The sequence below is a fragment of the Mus musculus genome, chromosome 4 (genome assembly GCF_000001635.26).
Source record: "Mus musculus strain C57BL/6J chromosome 4, GRCm38.p6 C57BL/6J".
In the NCBI taxonomy this organism is placed as follows: domain Eukaryota; kingdom Metazoa; phylum Chordata; class Mammalia; order Rodentia; family Muridae; genus Mus; species Mus musculus.
The window spans coordinates 8,828,842-8,853,900 of record NC_000070.6 but is presented as its reverse complement, the minus strand read 5'-3'; the positions used below and the strand labels follow the sequence as shown (position 1 = coordinate 8,853,900).

General features: G+C 46.7%; 1 protein-coding gene across 6 annotated transcripts in view; it reads right to left on the bottom strand.

Moving 5' to 3' along the window:
- Positions 1–25,059, bottom strand: part of Chd7 (chromodomain helicase DNA binding protein 7) — a 178,048-nt gene that overhangs the window by 14,549 nt on the left and 138,440 nt on the right. For 3 of the 6 annotated variants that reach the window (XM_006538005.4, NM_001277149.1, XM_006538004.4), the window contains exons 14-28: positions 21,283–21,426; positions 19,906–20,161; positions 15,140–15,350; positions 14,281–14,476; positions 13,345–13,512; positions 12,626–12,805; positions 9,479–9,589; positions 9,189–9,394; positions 6,623–6,822; positions 6,285–6,444; positions 3,016–3,105; positions 2,544–2,647; positions 1,094–1,223; positions 655–727; positions 441–498 (exon numbers count right to left, since the gene is read on the bottom strand). In XM_006538005.4, coding sequence (XP_006538068.1) covers positions 441–498; positions 655–727; positions 1,094–1,223; positions 2,544–2,647; positions 3,016–3,105; positions 6,285–6,444; positions 6,623–6,822; positions 9,189–9,394; positions 9,479–9,589; positions 12,626–12,805; positions 13,345–13,512; positions 14,281–14,476; positions 15,140–15,350; positions 19,906–20,161; positions 21,283–21,426 — 2,287 coding nt within the window. Of the gene's footprint in view, positions 1–440; positions 499–654; positions 728–1,093; positions 1,224–2,543; positions 2,648–3,015; positions 3,106–4,637; positions 6,445–6,622; positions 6,823–9,188; positions 9,395–9,478; positions 9,590–12,625; positions 12,806–13,344; positions 13,513–14,280; positions 14,477–15,139; positions 15,351–19,905; positions 20,162–21,282; positions 21,427–25,059 lie in introns of all 6 variants that reach the window. The other 3 variants (NM_001355382.1, XM_006538006.3, XR_003954972.1) reach the window with 2 other exon arrangements.

Genomic DNA, 25,059 nt, shown 5'->3' with positions numbered 1-25,059 from the left:
GGATGTATAAACTATTTACTTTTAAGTCCTTCTAGGGAGGGGCGAAGGTTTATCAATCTTACACAAAGAAAACAGGTCTTTCGTGTAAACATGCTTACGACGACAATCTTGAACATAACAATTATTTTATGTTGGGTCAATAGTCTACAGAAATATTTCAGATTTAAACAAATGCCCTCCTCTCAATAAAAGTATTCTAAGGACTTTAAATTTTTCCACTAAATAATGACTATAAATGAGCAGATCAATTATCTTAATCAAAAAGTTCTACCCAAGAAATTAAGGAAGTAAAAAGCACAAATAAGGATCACCACTATTCCCAAAGGAAGGGCCCATGTGGAAGAGTACCCGCGGGCCGCTATCATCAGCCTTGGGGTCCAGCTGCCAGCCCTCGGGCTGCCCAACCTGTCCCCTGCTCTACAGCTGCCCTGGAGCCTCACCTGAGCTGTGCACCTCCATGGACTCTTCCTTATCCTCTGCGGGAGAATTCGCAAATTCCTTGAAAGCAATGTGAGAAACAGAGCTACTTTCAACTGGGGTTGGATTTTACTTTGTCTTTTAGAGGAAGGCCATTATCTATAAAGTTTAACAAGTTCTATATGGGAATATAATTTGTTACTGGCACTGTAAAAGCCAATACACCTAAGGTCTTACATCTATTTCATCTTTGAATGGTGCTCTCGTTGGTTTATATTCAGGATCTTCATCTTCTCTATCAAATTCTCCACTGTATAAAATTAAAAAAAAAAAAAAGAAAGATAGTTTTAAATCACATCAGTCTGTAGGGAGAGAGAGTGGAAGAGGGACAACCTCCCCAATACCAAGTCTGGGTCTGCACTGCAAATGGACTCTACCAGTATTCAGAAAGCAGTTACACGGGGTGGCGAGGGGGTGATCACGAGACAATTTCATTTATTTGTGTGTGTGTGAACTTTGTTTAGAATAGTTCCTATGGTATATAGGCAGAACCTACTGGTAGCATCAAATTCAAACCAGATGTAAGAGAGGGCCCCGTTCAGCATAAGAACCAACTCTTGCCAGTAGATGTGATGCTGACATAAAGTTTATTAAAATTTTAGAATGTCCTTCTTACCCGTCACCACCATCTGCTAGCATGTCTGTCCCTCTCTGCTCGGCAGCGATGGCCTTGGCATCGGGCATTCCGACTCGTTCCAGGAAGCACAGTGCAGGGTCAGCTCGCATGGAATTGTACTTCTCATAGCCTGGGCCACAGCCACCAGCACACAGAGGACACGCGTGACAACAAAGGAAGACCCGTCACTGTCAGAACACAGCCACAGCCCCTGCCACAGCACAGCCAGCTTGTCTCCCAGACATCATTTGTGGCGAGCTAAACAGACCTTGCTTTGGTGCAGCACTTTAGGACAGCTTTTGTGGCCCCTATACCCTGGCTGTGCCACTGACTCACCACAAACACAGACAGAGAGGGCTCAGGATAACTGCAGGATGCCAGGGAGGGGTTCTGACCCTATTCTTCCCCAACATCTAATTTTGCTTGACATTTAAAAGGCTTCCTAACGTTTCTTTATGACCTCTGCAGGGGTTCTCCAGGCCCCCCCTCCCCCCACCTTCAGTAGGTTTGGTCCTGCAGGAACTCACATGGGCGGCTGAAAATGCCCGTGTATGGAAGGCAGGCCAGCGAACCTGTCTCATTAGGTTTATGATGCTGCATGTCAGGAAGATGACACTGTTCCCTCTATGGTTTTCAAACTGCAATTTGCTTTTTGACTGCCCAAGTTGACTAGATGGGAAATGGCAGATCCCAACAGTGCACTGCAGGGAAGTGATTCTGAGGCCGGGCTCACAGAACACGGCTGGAGTACACAGAGCAACAGCACAATTCAATTAGGATGTGTACTACAACACACCGCTCCTAACTGCCGTAGAGCCGCAAGCCAAACTGTAATCATGAAAGGCTTTATAAGCCATCATTCTCCCCGTTAGTCAGGCTGGGCGGCTGAGAATACCTCCAGGACCTCCAGACAATTGGGACTATAATCAGGAGTCGCTCACTGTATATATCACAGCACTTCTGCATCCCCAGCCTTTCAAAGTTAACAAGGCTACATCCCACTCGGGGGAGCCGTGAGTCCTCAGCACTGACATTTGTGAAATATTGCTTGGAACAAAGCCCAGGAGGCACTTGTCCAGATTAATAGCAGAGGTTAAGACCACCGTCCACTCTGACACGGGCTGGCAGAGTTAGCGAGGGCAACCGTTCCAGAAGCAAAGTTTCGGGAATGCTACGGTACGACTTGGCTATTACTAAAACAAATATGGTTTGACTTCTGTTTACAGCCAAGAAAGAAATGTTTTCTTCTCAAACACTCAACAAACATTCAAAAACAGCATCTGATATTTACAGTTCATATTAGATTTTTAGTACAGAAAAATGGTAGGCGCCAAGAGTCCTTTGGAACGGTCCTCATTAATATTATGACTTTGGAAAAGAGTACGCAAAGAGTTCTAAATAAAGATGAAGCCACACAGTCAAGATGCGCTCAAACAGAAAGGCCCCTTACCATGTTTAAACACTCCAATTAGGAGGGATTTGTCTGCTTCTCGGTCCCACCAATCTGTAGGAACCTCAGCATGGAATGGCTCAGGGATCCACACGTCTGCTTCACTGGAAGACAGCATTGAAGCACTCTTTAAATAGGAGCACTGAAAATGAACCCTAGTCCTACACGGTAAACACCCACCATGTAGGAAGGAATCGGCAGCACGGAAGGGGCAGTGGTCAGTAGCCAGAAATGAGCCTCATCACAAAGTATGCCAGCTAGGTCAGAAGCCATTGTTTCTCACCCTCTTACAACCAAGCACATGCAAATGGCCCTGACCTCCTCTTCCTCCCATCCCCAGGCCCAGAGGACAAACACAGAAAGGAGGTGAGCTCCTGCGAGGGGAGGGTTCTGAGCACAAGCCTGGAGTTAGAGTTTCCCAACCACCTGGGCTGGCCTGTGGAGGCCTGAACAAACGTGTGCTTGCACCAACCTTGAGTCAGCGCCCTCGAGGATCTTCTCTGCCTGGTCTCCTATCACTTCTTGTCTTAGGTAGTACAGCATGCGGACACGCAGCAGGACCCTGGAGAGGAAGAGAGAGGGGGGGAAAAGTTCTTAACTTCAGTGCTGTTTGCCAACAGTGGCTTTTGGCAGCTGCTGCTGTTCATCCATCATACTGCCAACCCTGATTAGCCATGCTGTATGGTAGGCTTGAAGCGTGACAGATGGTGCCACATAATCACCTCTGTGTGGTGCTTTCTGCTGGCTTCCAACAGGCCTGCCTGGCAACCGCTCACGCTGCACAGAGAGGGAGTGAGCTCAGCCCAGCCCAGGCGCACTTCACTTAGACCTACCTAGTGCAGCTTGTGAAGTTTAGACACGTACCCTACCACTGCCTCTGAAGTATTGAAGCAAGTTTGTAAACAACCGAGCAGATGGCTTTCAGTAACTGTTCTGCTTCATTATCTCATAAAATTTCCTCAGCTGCTGCCTTAATACCATTTTTGGAAGCACATCAGAAGTTGTAGGAATAAACGAGATATAAAATCTGGTTTTACTACCTTACAATAAACCCTCAATATGGAATGTCAGGTTTTTCAGATTATACAACTTTGCTTCCAAGAAAGGAAGATGGTGAGAGTAGTGGGCAGGGGGTGGGTCCTTACCCTACTCAGGGAACAGTAAACATTTCTATTACTTCTACTTATATTATCAGGGGACCTTAGTTGTGGTTTAAAAATAATAAACACTACAAGATTAAAATTATCCAACTCACTGATACTCATTTTTAATGAATCAGCACTAAAAACTGGTGATGCTGTCAGGCCACCAGATTTTCCATCTTGGGTGTGTCTCCTCAATGGCTAAAATGTGACTTCCCCACCCCCACAAATAAAACTCACCTGGTATACCACACAGGTCATGTCTTTACTACAGCCCATATGTGCATATGGGATTGATTGACACCTGAAGATGACCTTCTTGGTGAAGGTTGGTTTCTTCCAGTGTTATTTCCCTAGCTGAATAAGCCTGTCACATAACTGTATAACACCCCTGTACCAATGTTTCTCATCTATATACACTGGCTCACTTGGTCTTCATAATAACCTGTGATGACATGGGCAAGTTCTCATTTCCACACTACAGATGTGAACACTGTTGGTAACAGAGGACGAGTTATATACCCAAGGTCACAGGGACACCTTGAGCACAAGCATGCAGATCTAGGTCTCCCAAGATGCGGCGACTTGCCTCTAAGACATCAAAATGACAAGCAGGGGCAGTCTTACTAAAACAGACTAGTCCTGTCCAGGCATCAGTAGATGCGCTGTCTACCCCAAGAGTCCACCCATGGCCAACATAGGTTTTGGATAGGCTGCAAGGTTGCAAATATTAAAATGCATGCCAAGATATGCAGTCATGTTGGGGAATGCCTTTTTTCTTTTCAGTTTTCTTTCTCCTGGTAACAGGTAAGCTCAGGTACTGACTTTGCCACACTGAACCAATAAGGAACATGGAGTTAGCACTGCTTTCCTCTGGCTAGAGGATCCGCAGGCCAGTGTTTTCTTACACTGGGTGCTCAGAAACAGTAGTTCCAAAGGAAATCTCCTCTACCTGTGGATGGACTCTTTCCTTGACTCGAAGGCAGGGAGCCTAATGGTTTCTTTTCCTTTTGGTAGAAAACACAGACTTCCATTTCGGGGCAGGTTTAGTAGTGTGGAGCTTTCTATGAACTGATGTGAGCATCTCCTTTTCTTCTAGAGGGAAAGCCAGGAAGAGAAAGGATGGCCAGGACACAGCTCCCACTCTCAGAGAGTCCACTCCGTGACGGAGGGACAAGGTGGCTAACGTGCCCCTGGGGCTGGTCCACACTCTCTCACACATCCTGCCAGTGACTGCAACCCAAAGACCAGGACTGCACACGGGACTAACATCCCCCACTCGGCTTCCTTCATCTGTCTGGTCTTGCAAGCTTCCCATTTGTGAGGAGCAGTGGTCATCTTTTCTCTACGATGTCCTTCTAGGGCCTCACTTTTCTACCTTAACAGCAACATCTCTTCACATTTGACAAGAGTGAATCTCAAGGCACAGTCTACAGGCCAAGGACAATGGGACACTTTCCACTCCAGAGAAAAGCTAGAAGGTATCAACAGTGGTTTTCTGAGACTGAAAGAGATATTCAAAGAGCCCCAGTTCCACCACGTGTCCTAACTGCAGAGGGCTCCCTATGAAGACTGCTGCTGACAGGAGACTAGGAATTAAAAACTACCACAGCTATGCTGGCATGTCACATTAAACCATTTAACTTCCTCTGTTTGAATCTTGAACCCAGAAGGCAACTAACCCAAAACAAGGTAAACCATGAAGACGGGGACATTTTCTGAGAGCTATGATGATCAGGTTACAATTTTAGTATGAAACACCATGCTAGGACAGTAACAAGTTCCACAGACACCAAATGCTTTGAAGGATCACGGTGACCCTTTCAAGAGCCCGGAGGCAAAGAGTCAGACTTCTGTGGTCAGGTGGGCATGGGGGAAAGGAAGTGTGCCACCAAGTCCCACTGGGTTCTGAACTGAGAAACCTTAGGTAAACTACTCTCGTTAGAGACCTTCGTCTTTGTGGATAAGCGGGAGATAAAATGGAACAGCTGCATCCCTTCCATCCTAGCTACTCAGGTGGCTGAGGCAGAAGGAGCTCTGTGACTTTGAGCCAGCTGGGTCTACACAGCAACAGAGACAAAACTAAAGCAAAAAGCGCCATGTGACTTCCCCAGTGCTAACGATGGAAGCAGTCAGTGAAAGGTGGAGTCCTACAAGAGGACCTGCAATTGTCTGTCTACCACACGTTAGCCCCACACCAATCATCTACAATTCCACAGCGAGGTTGTAACAGGTAAACGTGGGAACAGTCCAGATGTCCACTAGAGGATGAGAAAGGATTAACAAAGTAAGGTGTACACAGAGCTTAATAGCATTTATCGGACAAGAGGATCCTGACACTACCTACAACACGGACGAAGCATGGGTGCCAGACCAAATGAAACGATCAGAATAGGGGATGAATACTGTGGGGTATTCACCGTGCAGCAGCCAGTCCAGGATGGACTGGATGACTGAGTGTCCATCTTAGATGGCAGTGACAAGCACGGGGCACTCTGCACATGACACACTGCTCTCTTACAAACGGGTTCCCACGGTACACATGTACTTGCTGACCTCAGGCGCTCTGCACGCTTGCCCACCTCCGCCTGGTACCTACTTGTTGCAGTGGTGCTTCAGGTGCTTCTTGTAGCTGTCCTCCTGGAACAGGGCGTCTGGGTTGCAGCTTGCCAGCCAGTGAGCATCGTGCACTACTGGCTGCGTACTCTGGGCCTTCACCTTCTTCCCCTTCCGGCCCCTCGGCACAGGGGCCGACAGACCTAGAAGCACCAGGGTCACAGTCACGTATGCCTTTACAGTGCACATTACAGTGTCAGAGGCAGATACTGTAAGGCCCAGTGGGAGAGTAAGAGTCTACACCGCAGCCTTTTACCGAATGGTGGTGTTTCTGGTAGCCTTTTGTGACCCAGAAGCACAAAGAACAGAAGACAGACCTACCGGAATGATTTAGCAGGGCCCGAGTCTGGCCATCCGCCGTGGGTGTGATGAGGTCCCAGATAAAGCTTTTGATGTTCTCGTCCCCTCTGTAGTGGTTGAGACAGTACACCAGGATCGCTCTGCAGATGGTTTCGACATCTTGCTCAGTCAGCTGACGTTTGTAGCGTCCATGGGACAGGATATCTGTCCAGCGGCCCCAGCTAGAAAGCAAAAAAAAGGTGGCATGCAGATGGAATCTCTGACTATATAGATGTGACATCACCTTGACAGCCAGGGTCTGGGACTGAGAAATCCTGGACCCACAACGGCACTAGTCACTTCTAGAGATAGGAAAGAAGCACAGGTACGACACCTCCGCACAGAGGGAACGACAAAGCCCTGACACCCATGTTGCTTGCCAATAGTGTTCCTAGGCTGCTGGTAGCTACGGCTGTCATTTTTAGGAGATGCGAGCAACCAGAGGACCCTGGCATCTGTCTTCCTTCAACCTTTTGAGATGAAGGATGACTTTAAGTCTGTGTGACTACTAGAAATCAAAGCTACATGCGGATGGGTCCTGCTGCATCAACCCATCTCAAATGCCTCAGTAATTAGTGAAGTGCTAAAAGCCCTGGAGCTCCTTTTCAACAGGGAATGGCTACTTCCAGCTCAGGGAAGATGCTGGACCAAGTCTCAGGGCCTCCCAGAAAAAAATGCCAGGAGGAAGGACTAAGCGCAGGAAACAAAAGCACACGTACCACTGTCACACAAACAGCCACACAAACAGCCGTCGTACTGCTCGGTCTCAGAAATACCTACTACATAACACACGGGCTCAAAGGCCGCCTGAGCTGTGCCTTCCCCACCAGGCAGAGCTCACAATGTAGAGCCTCTCTGCTGCTTTCTGTAACAGCTGAGAGTCGTGCTTCGAGAACAGAGAAAATCCTCTGCCATGTGCTGCCTCTCGCCAAACCACGGTTCTTCCTGGCTGTTCTGACCTCTCCCAGACCCAGGCCTCGGGCTTGCTCCTCCCTCCCTTTCTCACATCTGCACATTTCTGATGTCCCTCAGCCACAGATTCTCTCTGTGACTCCTCCTCGCCCCCAAAGCGTGAGGGCAGTCCCTATGTCTTAAGGGAATGTGCTGAGCTTCTGTGTCCTCTTAGCCAGGCGCTGCCTGTCACTTCATCTTCATAGGCTACTGACATTTTTGCTTGCTCACCTGCCTCTTAGGCTATACCAGCCTTGCTCAGTGGTAGCTCTGGTATCTGAGTGCCCACCACAGGGTGGTTGTTTAATCCATAACAGTAGAAGTGGGAAGAGGAAAGGACTTGACTGAAAGACAGACGCCATGAGCATCCTAGGAGTTATAAGTATGCTCCAGTCCTAAGGTTTCCAACATAGTTTGTATCTATGATCATCAGGCCGAAACAAGGAAGGAGGTACAGGGGCAAAGGTACAGGGGTAAGTCTCTGTCCTGGGTAGAGGCCGGCGAGCTACCCAGTGTACAGCTGGCACACAAACATCTATGCAGCACGGTGTATCTGTGGCACGGCGCATACACTGAGGATACACTGAAAGAGCTCCTGTCCTTCTGGAAATGCTGAATGGGATTCCATCAGGAGAGAGAATGATGAGACATGCAGGCCAGAGTGCAAAGGGGCGCGGAGCGGAGGCAGGCTTAAGGCTGGTCACCTGTGTAGGAGGGGGCGGGGCCTAGGCAGAACCAAGGGGGCACACAGAGAAGGGTAGGGGCGACAGGGGAGTTAGTGGAAGCTAAGCTCCCAAACAGAGCTCACCCATGAGAAAGATTCCGACAGACAAGTGTCAGCCGCAGAACCCTGTAGGCCTCGGACATGTGCTATCCCCCCAGTCGCCCCCCCCCCCCCTTCACCAGCAAGGAGCCATTGGAAGAAATGCCTCAGGCCATAGCCAGGACAACATGGAACCAGTGACAGGTGCTCTGTTGGCTGTCTCTGTTTTAATGGAATCTGTCTACAGCCCCATGATCTGTGAGCACGTTCTTCCTACTCATTCAGGTGTTTACTGAGGACCCTGCGATTCAAAGTGCTACGTGGGTGCCATGGGACATGGGATGGGAAGCTGATGTGGGAGTCGTCCTGTAGCAGAAGGAAGCCCACAGACTGGAGACGTTCAGATGGGCTCTGAGGCTGCAGACTAGCTGGAGGACAGGCACATGAAGGAAGCCCTGCCTCTGCTAAGCCTTTACAGCAGAAATCTATTAAAGGTGACTATGGTCATAAAGTTTATGTGACAGTACACTGCCAAAAGATTTTGCAATTTTACATCATTCTTAGTTTTTAATAATTAGAACTGTCGTAATTCCCATGGTGCAAGCTAGCACTCATAAATTCCAGTGGCTTCTCTCTCCACACCCAGGAGGATTTAGAACGTGGGTCATATCGACTTTACGAGCCACAACCTGCAGAAAGTTAGTGCGGAGGTATCTGTCTGGCCACGCTAAGGGGAGCCACGCAGATCCACAGAAAGAAGGTTTTCCTATGACAACTGAGAATTCCAGCTGTTGGTAAAATAAAATGAGACTCCATGCAGCGAACCGGCCTTACCCGTAAACCAGCAGATTCTTCTCTACCCTGAAGCACTCGCTCCGGGCATAGCCCTGAGACTTATCCTGGGGGCGCCGTGGCTTTGCACAAGGCTTTTCTTCGGAGTCGCTTTCCAGGTCGGAGAACTCCATCAGTTCGTCTTCCTTCACTGCGCTGTATAGCCGGGTCTGCTTCCTCACTCGAGGAGTGTCAATAACCAGGTTGTTCTAACGAAAGAGCAAGCATGGTGAGCGTCATACCAACCTTCGGGTCAGATTAGGCAGCAGTCTGGATGGGACTTTCTCACTCACCCTCCCGTTTAAGGCATCGATGTCCAATTCAGCCTTCTTAGCCCACTTCTGCCAGAAATTTGGGTCATCCAAAGAAATGTCTGTCCTATTTCCAGACGCAACAAAGCTGGCCTAAAGGTGGAAAACGTGTGCGTTACTCTGAGATGCGGTTCTCAGAGTCAGGACCCCCGGTAGCCTCTGTTTATCTAGTCACAGTATATGCGTGCTCAGCCTCTGCAAGGCAGTATAGTGGATGGGAGACAGATGACAAGTGCCCCATGTACACTTTTCCACACCTGCCACAGGAGTAGAAAAGTACAAGCAATTGAGAAAGGCCTGGAACTTGGTTCCAGCAAAGTCCTGCTAGGAGCAGATCTAAAAAAAAAATTAGTTTTCTCTAGAAGAAAATGCTTGGACCATATTTTAGAAGACTTGTACAAGAAGAGAGGTGGCAGGAATGTTCATGGCAGAGCCCTGCACAAAGGCCCAGGAGAGGAGCAAGGATGAGGGGCTCGAGGTACAGGAGCCATGGCAAGTTGATGAGGGTGGAGGCCGGAGCAGGGGGCGGGCACGTGTGGTTAGCAGTCTGAGCCCTAGCCCAGGGGAAGCAGGAGCTATTAGAAAATAGGGATAAGTTTAATATGGACATGGCTGTGCCTCGAGTTGCATGGGGGAGAAGTTATAGCGACAGCCACCAGTGAGGTTAGAGCACACTGCTCCAGCAGTTTACACCAGAAATAATGACCAAATATGAAGAAGACTTCCTAAAAAGACCTTCTTCAAAAGGTGAAATTAATAGAGGTAGACATCAGCAGACATGAACAACAAGAGTGAAGAAGGCAGGGAGAACTACCACATCCAACTCTGGCATCTGCATGTTACTCAGAAGGAGAACGTGCGTGCATGCGTGCGTGAAACACGTACGTGTGTCTTACACATGTGTCTTACACATGCTGAGACTGCATGTGAGGACTGAGGAAAGACTGCAAGAGACTGTAACGACATGAGCGTGCAGAGGCCAGAGAAGAACCTCTACAAGCTGGGGCCACGGGGGAGCTCAACTCCTTCCTCACACCACAGACAGCTCAGCTTGAAACAGATCACAAACTAGTTAACATGGTACCTGTGAGGACGAGGGAAAAGCCACCTGAACACACAGGTATGGGAAAGCAACAGGAAGTGATCCATCCAGAAAGAAAACAGGTTCAACAGTTTTAGCCACCGGGGAAACAGAAATTGGAAGAAAACAAACAAACAAGGAATGCTGTCCAGGATGGAGTGAAAAAGGAATTCGTATTCATTGCCAATAGGGACGAAAATTCACAGAGCCACTATGAACGTCAGTGTGGAGCGCCTCAAACCACTAAAAATAGCACTACCATGTCACCCAGCCACGCCACCAGATTGTGTTCTTGAAGGCTGGTCTCTGAGTCAACACACCACAGAGACACTTGCACACCCAAGTTTCACAATAGGCAGGAAATGGAACCAGCCTAGATGTCCAACAACAGAGGAACTGATAAAAGAAGATGTTCTAGCTATACACAGTGGACTTTTATTTAGTTGTAAAGAAAAACAAAATCATGGCACTTGCGAGGAAGTGGATGGAGCCAGAAACCACGGTGTGGAGCAATCTAAGGCAGGCTCAGAGATATAAACACATTTGTTTCACATGTGAACCTGGATGCTATATGTGTGTGTGTAGGCTCCGTCATGAAACGACAGGAAGAGATTTTTAAGCAAAAGGGGAGAAGGAATAATAGGTCTTATGTGATGTGAAGGCAGATGAAGGGGCTTCTGCAGAGTGGAGGGGCCACTGAAGGCAGTAGTTTTTTTTTAGATAAGGGATGCTGTATACAATGACCAGTGGAAGAAGATGGGGGGGGGGGGTTGGAGCCCAGAACTTTCCCCAATTTGTTTAAAAGAGAAACAGAAACAAAGAAACCCAGCCTGTTAGTTCCTTAAATGATAAGCATGCACAGACCTCACTGGGGAGCCAAGAAAGCTAACATCACCTAGAGTTCTGCTTCTGTCGAATGTGCAAGAGAAACGAAAAGACATGTCCAAAAAAAAAAAAAAAAAAAAAAACCCTACTACACTGAAAATCCCAAAGTAAAAATAACCCAAATTTCATCAATTAGCAATTAATAAATGACTGGAGCATTTATCATCACCTGGTCACTGTGTGATACCCGCACAGTAGAACATTGCAAACCATAAAGGAATAAATTATTTGAGGCCAGCCTGGTCTACAGAGTGAGTTCCAGGACAGCCAGGGTTACACAGAGAAACCCTGTCTGGAAAAACCAAACCAAACCAAAACAAAACAAATTATCCATGTATAGTATAAGGGCAAACATGAAAAACATTAATTTTATGAAAGCACTCAAAAGACCACACGTGATATAACTTCACACCGAGTGGTGTTTCCAGGGTGGACAAAGCTATTTAAAAAAAAAGAGCATGCGGTTTGCAGAACTGGGTGAAGCGGGAAGGGTAGGGACTGCCTGCTAATGGGCACAGGGAGCTCTCTGAGGTAGTAGGAACATTCAAAACCTAGCGTTGTGCTAACGGTCACCCCAGCCTATAATATGTCAAAGTGTTGAATTTCATGCTTTACGGCAAGTAAACCAGTTTAGCAAAACTACAAAGTAGAGTGAGCCTTGGTGTGGACAACCCGAATACTAGCAAGTGGGTTTGAGGCGACAGTCAGGGCTCAGAGCAGCTTGGCCTTAGCGGGCTGGCTTGGTGGAAGAGCACACGGTGCCAGCTGTGAGGCAGGCAGTGGCAGGAGCTGGGGTAGAATGCCATGGGCTCATTTTAGCTGTGAGCAGAGCTGTGGAGCCCTAACGAAAGGGGAAAACAAGACAGACTTAAACATGGAGCGACCTGATCATCTTTTCGGGTCGTTTTGGGCACTGGGGTCTGGGAGATTATGAAGAACAAAATTCACACGAGGACTTCATAGCGGGAGCATCGGGAAGAACACAGGAGGACAGGACCATGAGGGACCGCACAGGAGAGAACCCAGCGCACAGAGAACGCTGTGTGTGTTGGGAGGCGCTGGGAAAGTAATAACTAGTCTATAATTCACAATGAAAGGCCAATGTTCTGCATAAGTTCTCTTCATGAGTTCTAGAAGGCTGCACTAAAGACCTGGATTCAAACCTTAGCAAATGTGGAGCCTTTTCCTTCAGACTCAATGGTGATAGTGTGGGTTCGTCGAAGGAGAATCTGGTCAATATCCTCTTCACAAAACTTAGACCCTTCATCTTCTTCATCCATAAGTGCACCATATGCCCCCTTTCGCAGGAGGTCTTCTATTTCCTTCTTGGACAGCTGTTGTACCTTTTCAGAGAAATTTTAAGTATTCAGAGTAATTCAGGCTTAAAACACAAACTAAATGTCTTAAGAGAGTTTACTTATAACAAAGGAAAATACAATAAAATATACTGAGAATCTGAGGTTAAAAAACAGCCAGTGGAGCCGGGCAGTGGTGGCGCACGCCTTTAATCCCAGCACTTGGGAAGCAGAGGCAGGCGGATTTCTGAGTTCAAGGCCAGCCTGGTCTACAGAGTGAGTTCCAGGACAGCCAGGGCTACACAGAGAAACCCTGTCTCGAATAAAACCAAAACCAAACCCAACCCAACCAAACCAAACCAAACCAAAACCACCAGCCAGTGGAGTGTGGTAACACACTCCTTTAAACCCAGAAATCAGGAGGTTAAAAACAGGTGGATCTGCAAGTTCCAGGCCAGCAAGAGCTCATAGTGAGGCCTTGTCTCAAGAAAATAAACAACAAAAAACAATGTCAAATACTTCCTAACAATTAGCTGGATGCAAAAGGAAGGCAGACTGAACGCACAACCTGGGCAGTTTCTTCTTACCCCGTTAGTGGCATTTTCTCTTCCACTCATGGACTGCAACACGGCTTTATCCAGACCCAGCTTCAGACTAGCCTTGTCAAACATCTCCCTTTCATAGGAGTTCCTTGTAATCAGCCTGTAGATTTTCACAGATTTGCTCTGCCCTATTCTGTGGCATCTAGCTTGAGCCTAGAAAGAAAAGGAACCAAAGGCTGCTGCAATGGAGCACAGGACTGTGGAGCACACACAGGTCTGTGTCCTCCCTAATTACGTGGGTTAAAAGCTGATCTCAATGTTAGATTTAGAGATGAGGACTCAGAGGTAATTAGGTCACGAGGGTGGTGCCCTGATGAACAGGATTAGTGTCCTGTAAGAAGCAGCAGGAGGAAGACAGCTGTCTATGCAGCAATAACCTAATCTTGCTGGCATCCAGACCTCACAGTTCAACTCCAGAACCTTGAAAAAGGCATGGATATTGTTTACGCTACCCCATCATAGCATTCTGTTATGGCAGCCAAAGTGATCAACTCAACAAACATGTCTCACCGAGTGTGGTGGCGCACGCCTTTAATCCCAGCACTCGGGAGGCAGAGGCAGGCAGATTTCTGAGTTCGAGGCCAGCCTGGTCTACAAAGTGAGTTCCAGGACAGCCAGGGCTATACAGCAAAACCCTGTCTCTAAAAACAAAAAACAAACAAAACAAAACAAAACAAAAGAACGAAAAGAAACACATGTCTCTCTAGTTAGTTCTAAAACCACACATTGTTGAAATAATGAAAGGTGCAGTTTGGAACGATACCAACACTCTAAAGGGTTTCCTCTCATATCACACATCAGGTGATCACTAGTTGATATCCTCTGAGTCAGGAGACAAAGGCAATGACACACTAGTTCACTGGTGTGACTGATAAGTCTGTCACGAGAGGCACTGGGGACAGGTGGCCTGCCCCCACTTACCTGGAGGTCATTCTGGGGATTCCAGTCTGAATCAAAGATGATGCAGGTATCAGCAGCAGTGAGGTTAATGCCTAGCCCTCCTGCCCGTGTGCACAGGAGGAACACAAACCTATCAGAATCAGGTTTGGAGAATCTGTCAATAGCTGCCTGGCGGAGGTTGCCTCTGACCCGGCCATCAATCCTTTCGTATGGGTACCTGGAAATACAACACGGAGGCCTGACCCACAGCTACCATATGCTCGCTCATTTTTGCTTTCAAATAAGTATTCCAATATGGAATATGCACTCACATAATAGAAGGATTTAGCATAAATACTTCAAATCAGGAGTGTTTTCCATACAACTGCCAGAACACTCAAGATTTAAAGTTTTGTTTTACTTCCTCAAGGAAACAGCTAAACTCTAAAAACAGCTGATAAAATACATTTTAATTTTAAGTAAGAACTCTTCTCCCCAAGTTGAACGAAATGAAGAAAAACTGCTCACAAAAGTATGCAGCATAAAACAAACAAACAAAGAAACCTACATATACCTGGCGGTGGTGATAAACGCCTTTAATCCCAGCACTAAGGAAGCAGAGACAAGTGGATCTCTGTGAGCTCAAGAGCAGCCTAGTCTACAGAATGAGTTCCAGGACAGCCAGGGGCTACACAGAGAAACCCTGTCTCAGAAAAAAAAAAAAAGTACACAGTGCCCCCTGCTCTCATGTAAGATGCCCTTATATATAACTGTGGCTTTGAAAGGGGGGGGTGTGTGATATATTGTTCCCACTCTGCCACCTCTACTGTAAATGTCACTTCTAGGTGACTCACACCGCATCCTGCCCTCTCTCTCTGTTGTTTCTATGCAGTGGCCTCACCGTCTCTGGATGAGATAGTCTTCCAGGATGTCCAAGCAGCGCACCATCTGGGAGAAGATAAGCACCCTGTGGCCACCAGCCTTCAGCTTTGGCAGCAGCTTGTCAATCAGCACCAGCTTGCCAGCAGCCTGGATCATTGCCTGGAGCTGAAAATCTGGAGACTCTGCATTGTGTGTTTCTTTAAACTCTTCCAAAATTTTCTCTTCAGCACCTGCAGAGATTGGATGGCATGACGTGAATACTGTAAGAGGTTTTTATTACTAAAAACAATGGATTTGCTTTCAAAACCCACAGCAAACTGGCAAAATCAGAATATCCCATTCACATGTAAGAGCAGGAAGCCACCTGCTTACTCCAAGTTAGATCCACACATAACCACAGGCCTAAAAAGGGACCAAAGTTTTAAGTTCCATATACTGAGGCAGTTTGGAGAGAGATCCACATTTTCCAGCCACCAAATGTTTGCTGACTATATTAAAAAACAAAACAAAACAAAACCAAACCAAAACCAACCAAACAAAACACACCCAGATTTCAACAACAGACTGTTAGGCCATAGGTGTCGAAAACAAGCCAAGGGCCAAATACCTACAGAAAAGCTAGAGCCTGAACTACAGGCGAAGGGGGTGTCAGCTGAGTAAAACAAAAACAGCAATGCCCAAACCCTCCAAAGATGAAAACCAAGGCAACCTATGGCTTCCTGGCTAAGTCCCCTTTCTCGATGTTCTACACTGTGCAGAAGTTTGAGTGCGGTAGAGCACTCAGTGGAAGGACATGTCCCCGAGGAGGAAGGCTCACAGAGTGCGGTAGAGCACTCAGTGGAAGGACATGTCCCCGAGGAGGAAGGCTCACAGCTACGGCCTCCATCGTGCTGTGGGTTCAGGCAGCGGCAGGTAGGCTTCTCTCAATGCTCCAGTCCTTTGGCTGGAGTGAAGCAGAGGTGATCTGGCCCCCTCCTTGGCCTCTGGGCCCCCAGTACACAGGGCTGGGTTTCACACTCTTCTCCTATCATAGATGCTTTTGAGAACGAAAGCACACCAAGTTTAACCCCAAGCACTCACTTCCTGCCATTATACTGTGCCAGGAACTTCCTCCCACTGTATGTGACGTACCGATGTGGGTTACAGAAATCTCCCAAAGGCGTCTGAAGGTCGGGTTGGGTCAGGAAGGCCACTGTAACGGCTTATGGCACCTCCACAGGCAACACAATGCCAGTGAAGGACAGTCTTGCTTCCATTTAAGGTGGTGTTGAGGCTGTCCCCATGGGGTCATACAGAGAACACTAGATGAGTTAAGAATCATCAAGGGCAGATTAAAGCCACTTGATGTTTGGAGCGAATGCCAGGCCTTCCACAGGTGCACGACCTTTTCACAAAGTGAACCGGGCAGAAAATGCCAACTCTCTCGGAAGGGCCTGACCCTTAGTCGCCTTCCACAAGAACAAAAAGCTGAGATTCAGATTAGTTCTGTAAGTGTGGAAACAGACCAAGGAAAGATAAGGAGGAGATGCCATGTTAAGGACAGAAGCCACAGTGTCCCTGACTAAAGGTGATGGTGTCCCCAGGCCTGCGGTCTGGAGACCTGGCAGGCACTAGGTTCAGAAAGCTCTCCTGGGCTCACACAGAGACTCACAGTGAATTATCACATTATATCTTTTAGTAAGTTTTACTCTTTTGTATAATGCTCATAAGATGCTTACGATTTAGAAATGAATAATTTAACCCTATGATATTTGGGTATTCTTTGTCTATGAGGCATACAACCCGGGATAAAAATGAAGTGTAATATAGTTTAAAACCACTTAATGATCAAGGAATTGTCTTTTAAAAATGAGACTTTCACTTTGAGAAAGCAAATGTCAGGCAGGCTGGAATTATTTTAGTGAAAAATTGAAACATAAATAATTCAAAGAGAAATCTAAACTCACATTATAAAATTTTAAATTTATTAAGAAGCAGCAAAACAACACTCCTGCCTTTTTGATGCCACTGATAATTTCTTTCCTTTAACTTTTAGAATTTAAAGTGTGTGCATACGTGTGCATGTGTGCATTCGAGAGTGGATGCCTGCAGAGCCAGAGGGATCAGGTCCTCCCAAGACAGCGTTATAAGCAGTTGTGAGTCATGGGATGGGACGTGAACACCGGGGTCAAACATCTGGAGACAGTTGCAATTTCTGCCCCATGTATCACAAGACAAAATTTAAAAATTAGCAATTAAAGATTTCCTTTGAGGTTAGATTTGAAAACATCAACTGGATATGGGTTATGATAAACTCAACTACTTAGTTAAAGTGCAGCTGGTAGTGCATTCATCTTGTATGCAGAGCAAAGGCAACTGGAAAGAAGAGTAGAGCTTTCCTCCTTCCACAGAGAGCTGCTACTTGCCGGGGACTCTGGCTACCATATGCAGACACTCTTCAACCACATGCATCTTTATGGCATGTACTCCCACCATCCAGAGTTCTCTCCCACTAAGCTTATCTTACCACTCCCACCAATGTACAGATTTGCTCCTACTTTTCCAAAGACATGCTCTGTAGAATAGAAGTTTAGGCCAGTTGGTGCACTTTCCTCTCTTACGACTAGTTCATAACAGCTTACTACGGATGATTAAACTTTCTTGCGGGTGCCACTTGGACACAGCCATAACTCCATGAGAGCTCAGTTACAGATCCTGGATAAGCCTGGATAAGAGTGTGCAGTGGGGCCCTGGACCAATCCCTGAGATGTCCATGAGATACACTGTCTCACTGTCTCTGGAGCTAGGAGCCTAACGTACATGTTTTTTTTTTTTTTTTTTTTTTTTTTAACTTTCCAAAAAAATGGGTACAAGAACCCCTCCCTAACAGTCACTGTGTTATTTATTCTTAGGACAAGAGAGCTCACCTCAAGGCATGACAATTAGGACAAATACCTCAAGGAGTCCTAAGGGGCTCTAGAAGAAGAGCTATCTATACAGGGGACTCCAGAGACAAATCAGATACAGAAAAGGGCCCCTGCTATGTTTTGGAGGTGGGGGGAGCCTTGGCAATGCTCTCTGCATACAATTAACCAGAGTGAGCAGGAAGGACATGGAAGCTCAGAGCAGTCCTCCTTGTCATGGGACTGAGCGTCTGTGACACAGGCCTCGTCAGCACCATGAGTCCTTTATGTAATCTCTTTTTCTCCTCTTTCCTGCTGGGGGTTGCTGTTATCTATTTTCTCTCTATAAGCTATGAAATAAAAGTATGCGCGCATAGTCAGGTGTGTCCTCCTCATACACGAGTACTTTCCCTGAGTCCCAACTCAGCCACAGGCTAGTGGACACCATATGGGCTCATAAATACTGTGTGGTTAGCTAGCACAGTGGACGGGCAACTATCAGACATGGTGCTCTCTTAGAAAACAAACACTACTGAAACACTACTTAAAAACAGGAGTTCACAGATGTCACAGCAGAGCAATGGCCTCAGGTTCTATACCCTGAGCTTATCCTCCTGGTGGATACTACTGTTTCTCCTCCATTGGCAAGGACATCCAGGGTGGTGGACAGGTGCATGCTGAGGCAGGGGAATGGGAGGTTGTCTCCTTCCCTCACGGACCTCAACACTCCCGGGTTAGCCTGCCATCACAGTGCAAACTGCCCAGATCACAGCCATATCCCTTCAGCTGATCATTCTCTCCTTGCTTGTCTGTCTATCCTTCATTCCATCTTTTTTGGAATGTTGGCTCTGGTCAGTCTCTAGTCCTTTCATTTCTGAGGCACGCTCTCAGGAACAACAGCCCCTCCTCAGCCCGTCCTCCCAAATGGCTAGCTAGCCTCAACGTTTCTATATAACCGACAACGGTCCTGATTCTCATTCTCTGACCTCTACCTCCTCCGGGCTGAGACGACAGGAAGATGCTGCCACACCTGGCTTAATGCGGTGTTTTGGGATGCCACCCAGTGCTCTGTATACTCTAGGTGAGAACTCCACCCACTGAGGTCCATCCTCAGGCACGTAGACAGCGCTCAGCTCAAACACCAGCTGTGGCTTCCTCCACCCACTGTCTGGAGCCAAAGTAGCATGTGACCCCATCTGCTTCCTAGCAGGGCCCACTGAGTCTAAGGGGCACAGTCCCTCTGTGCCGCGCACTGCTATACTTTGGGTAAGGTCCCTTTGTTCTCTTGTTTGCTTGAGTTAGGGCTTCACCTCAGCGACCTTTCTTTTTCTTGTCCTGCCTGGCAAAATCCTGGTCTCATACACCATCTTCCCCTGGGACTTGCATCTCAGAGGCAGCGCCCCCTACGTCCCTACTGGCTGTGCTCACACAGGCAGGGGACACATCTCCTTAATAGTTTCTGGAAGTGTGTAAGGCATTTAACCCGCGGGAGTCGAATAGAAAACATCAAGGTTATAAAGTCCTTCTCAGTAACAGGGACAATACAGCAATCGAAACTTTAAAATCCCTTCCCATTTTCAGGGGACACTCCCTAAAGGCCTTCCGATTGCAAGGGTGCTGCCCACAAGGAGATGCTCTTAACTGCTTTGGAATCAAGCACACCACTCCCTTCAAGAACATCTCACAGGCATGGCTTTAGCCACTGGCCTGGCCCTGCTGACATCTATTCCTGGTGCAAATACCCACTTTCAGACGAAGGCGATGTGTGGTGGCATGGTGCTTTCAGAGAGCACTGGCTACCAACCTCAGCAACCACAGACGGGGGTCCCCCTGGGAGCACGCCCTGGGAGCCTCAGCACGCACGGGCAGCGGGGGCTCCAGGCGGGTAGATGAGCAGGCTTACCATTGATTAGGTAGGGATGATTGCAGCATTTTCTCAGTTCCATCATAGTGTTTAAAAGGTTAGGTACGTTAGCTTGTCCACCACCTTTGGAAAGAAATGTAAAATTCTTCTCAAGGATGGCTCGGTAATATTTCTTCTGAATGTTTGTTAGCTCAACTTCAATAATAGTCTCTTCTTTGGGGGCCAAGTTCTTTTCTACATCCTCTTTCAGGCGTCTCAACATCATTGGCTTTAGAATAGCCTGTAGTTTTTGCACCTAAAAAAGGACCTCAAGTCAATACTGGTATCTCCATTCACTTGCGTGTTAAAACATCCTGGCATTTAAAAAAAAAAAAGGAAGGCTGTCTTATTTATTTAATATCCATCTTTAGTTCTTTGAAGCCTAGGAAGAATGTGAAGGAGCTAAACTGTGAGTTGTCGCTTGTGTCAGAGAGAAAACTTTACCTATTGAGAACTCCTGAATCACTTGAGGGGCTTGAGAAACTCTAAGTGCGTGTTGGGGGAGGGGTACTGGTTTAGTTTCCCATCCTTATGGGGATGGACAGGAAGAGGTCAGGAGCAAGGTCGGGGACTCTATGCTTCCCTTCCTTTGTGGAAAGAGGTACAGCGAGGGTGAGGGCGCTGGAGGATACTACTCTGCATCAATGAGCAAACCGAGCAGGAGTCTCCCTCTCTCCCACTGATGGCACTGTACTGTTGTTATTACAGAAGAGAAACAAAACAGCAAACTTAACCAGGAGGTTTGCGCCAGGAGACTGGAGAGTGGGCAAACAAGTCCAAGATTCTGAGCTTACTAATGCATTTATTTTAAAATTAGTGGGATGTGGGTCTCTGCTGCCTCACTGACAGGATGCTCCACACCAGTGCCTACAGGTGCCAAGTGCTTCTCACACACAAGCCCTCTGATTTCTTTCAGGAATCCAGTGGGGTAGTTGCACCTCCAATTTTGAAATGTAAATAAATAGGCTTGAAGCAGTATGACTCAGCAATGAGACCAAGGACCCAAAATTCCAGTGGACAGGTAGTTCTCTAAACCCTAGGGGTTTCTGACACTACCCGTGATTACACCCTGCAGAAAACTAACCCAAATGGCACAAAGATCTCTAAAAGTCGCCTTGGTAAAGTAACCACACGATAAAAACTCAAAGGGCTCTTTTGAGGGCGGGGGCGGGATGCGGGAGAAGGAAACAAGAAGAGATCAACTTTGTAATGATGACTTCAAGTCCTAGAGAAGGAATCACAAAGCTCTTTGCTGGGGTGGTAACTATTACAACACAACCCTTACTTTTTACAATTTGCAAAGACCAAAAATCTTGGCCATTTCACAAGTTCATCTTCAGTTTCATGGCTGAAAGGCAACTCGGAGGGGTCAAGTACCTGCTCTTCCGTTTTCAGATCACCAAATTCTTGCATAAAGGTTGTTTCTGAAGGGAAGCGACTTGGCTCCAAGAAATGAAGCAGGCTGAAGAGCTCTTCCACAGTGTTCTGCAGCGGGGTCCCGGTCAGCAGGACTTTGTGTTCCTGGAAGAACATGAAGGAAACAACTTGCCAGTCAGGAACAGAGCAGTTTTCAGCGCTAACACTTTTCTCTCTCTCTCTCTCTAGTCTATTTCTGCTCACTGTGGTGGGTCAGCATGTACACAAGGTGTAGACCTCAGAGCAGAGACACGTGGACATGGCTCCTGGTGCAGGGCAGGCAGACACAGAGAACACTGCAGCAAACTCTGGAGGGCTTGCCCCTGTTTCTTGTGAGTTTGCAAGGTGGAGATTTAAGGAGGATGGCTTTCTAAGTCTCCCAATCTCAGTGATTTTTTTTTTCTCCGCTGTAGTTAGTTTTCCTCTGAAGGCCCCAGACTCGGTTACACGCTCCTTTCTGTTCTCTACATCAGCAGGACTCTCACCTTTCCATCTGCTTCCTGCTTGACTCATGACGGAGACAAAAGAGGTGCTTCAAACAGCAACAGTACGTGGAAAACCATTTTGTTTGGCAAAAATTTTCAACTAGCAGAGCGGTCGGCTTAGTTTTAAATACCACCGTCTTTTTTTTTTTTTTTAAATTCAACGCTTTTCTAATTTTGTTTCTTTGAAACATATTAGCCATTGCTTCAACCAGTGTTTCCACTTGTGCTCGCCTTCCTCCAGCCGTTGATTCAACCAAGCCTCTCTTTCTATTTCAACATAAGCAACGGAGATGCCTATCTACCTACTTATCTACCTACCTACCTACCTACCTACCTACCTACCTACTACTTAGCATTCTCTCATTCAACATAAGGAAGCCTTTTAAACTGATCGAAATCAACAATGGTATCTTTCATTCATTCATTCACTTATTTATTTCTCTCATACATTACATCCAGACTGCAATTTCTCCTCTCACCTCTCCTCCAGGTCCTTAAAAAGTTAAGACAGGGTCTCACGTGTCCCATGATGGACTTGAACTTATGACCCTCCTGCCTTCACCTTCTAGGTGCTGAGATTAAGGAATGCATCACCGTGCCAGGTTTTATGCAGTGCTTTGTGGGCTGGGTCAAACAAGTGTATTGTTTGGTGATCGTTAGGCTCCTTAGACCCGAGCTTACAAATTTTAAAAGCCTTACAATTTTCTTTTTTGTTTGGGTTCCTGGTGCACAACACAAATTTATTTTAGGAAGTGACTGCAGCCATGTAGTAATTTCAAAATAAGATTCTGGTTTAACTTGAAAGCTGACCACACAGAGCATATACTCACTGAACCCTAGTGACATAATCTAAGTAAGAGCAATCTCTACCAGGTCTATCTGTCAGGGAAGCACTTTAAACGGGAGGGGAGGCAGTTTGATGGGTTTGTTCTGGTTTCTTCCTCTCTTGTAAAAGTCTCCGACTAAAGCAGATGAGTGGCTTATCATCATTACTAGGCTCACAAAGCCTGTGCAATCTGCAAATGAGTTCAAGGTCTTCTAGACTATTTAAGTTTCACTGGCTGTGATCTCTGATTAGCCAAAGTCCTGAATGACTTTATCCAAGAGCGTTTGAAAGTGTCATCCCGGACAGTGAAAGAACAGTGGCCATGCTGTGTTGACTGTCTCAGAGCTATCGAATCTCCTTCCTCATGAGCTTAAGGTCTGAGCACTTAACTTAGAAATTACAAACTTTTAGGTATGCACATTTCAAAGGAAACTTATTTGAGCAAAGGACCTCTCCTGTCTTGGGCTACTGGGCACTACAGCCTCCAGTTCAATGGATAGGTAGAGCTGCGCCTGCCTTGAAAACATGATTGCTTTCTTTAGTGCAAATGGACAAAGTGTGCTTAATTTCCCTTTAGCAACACAGTTTTGTGTGGAGCCTCCTGTCAATGAATGAGGAGACAACAGAGTCAATGACCTCTAACAACTTCAGGATAGCCCCTCTTTGTCGAGGGCTTTCCTTTCAGAGCTCTTACTGAGGATGTTGTCAACTATGATCACCACTGACACAGCTCTGTGTCTCTCGTTACAGAGGAGAGGCAGACAGACACCCAGTAATCCTCCCTCTGACTTCGTTACAGAGGAGAGGCAGACAGACACTCAGTAATCCTCCCTTCTAGCTTGCAGGTCATCTTCACCAAGCATGTGCTCACCCCTGCCAGTCTAGCCTGAGGATCGGCATCCCTAAGGCCTACAGCAGCCTGGACGGCTCCTCACTAGGTAACTCTGGCAAGAGAATAGGCTCAAATGACATTGAAGTTAGGACTTAAGCACCAAGCAGTCAGCAATTCTCAGCTGCATCAATACAAGGACATTTTGGCCTTGAACAACAATAATATCTTCCACCTTAAAAACATCTCTTCTGAGATAGGACACTGGAGATTCTGAGTACATTATCTTAAACACGCTACAGGCACACTGGCTATGACAGTCAGAACCCCATGACTGGTCTCCCATTTTGAGGGGCAGCCTCACCCTCCCTGTCTAGCTCAGTGAAGAAAACATTATAATTTCCCTATGTGCTATTATGCATAAAAAAGTAAACAAATATTGTGATATGTAACGGAAAAGTTACTGCTATGCCAGATTCTTATCCATTAATAAAAGAGTAATTTCTATAACACCTCAAAAGCAAGTAAATGTTTTGATGTTGAGAGAAGTACAGCACATTTCTCTCACTAACTAAGGAGTATTTCACAATGAGAATCTACTATTTTGAGACCTGGAAACTAACAACAGAGTACAACTTAGGGCAAGCTCAGCCCCATGACTTTAAGCCTTCAGAAACAGCCTGTCTCTTGGTGGGTGACCATGAAGGCACACCTCTGCTCTGAAGACAGAGAGGTAGGTCCTGAACATTTGTGTTTACCTGCAAAGAACGAATTACTTCCCTGCACTGCTAGAGTATCACTCAGGGAAACCGGAGCCAGCTAGGAGTCCTTCCGTCTACAGAACCCTAGTCAAGGACTTTCTCTGGTTTTCTAAATGCTCATGCTGCTTTGCAGACTGGCTATCAAATTTGGTGAACTGCGTTCCAAAACATCTAGGACCTTGTTAATAAGCTGTTTATTTGATAATAAAATGGGAAATGCTACCCTAAGTAGGAAGAAAAAAAAATCAGTCAATATTCTTCCTTTAAGCAAAATTAGATTTCGCTGTTTGTAATTAAAAGAATGGCTGGTTAGGCCAAACCCTTGCAAAAGCTGTGACGGAGAGCTCTGAGGTTCTCTTCAGCAGGTCCAGTCTTTAGGACAGCCCTGAACACGCAGAAGGTTCCTTCCCATCATCCACTCTCAATAACAAGACATCTACAGAAGTTCTCAACTCTGCCACTACATTCTACAGGATAACAATGCTTTTTCAAATGTACATTAAAAATGAGAAGCTGGGCTGGTGAGCTGGCTCAGCAGGTAAAAGTTCTGAAAACCTGAGTTCACTCCCTGGAACTCACATGGTAGGGAGACCCACGTGGTTCCCTCACTTCCACAAGAACACCAAGGTATGTGTGCAACCTCAACACACAAGCAGATCCATGCAAGAGGGGGAGGGGGAGGGAGGGAGGGAGGGGACAAACAAATGGCCATACTAACTTGAAAACTATGGATCAAGAAGGAATTCAAGGACAGAAGAGCTTGTAGCAACTTCTATCGGAGGATTGTACACACAGCAGCAGGCACAACAAATAACAAAATCCTGCTATTCTTACAAC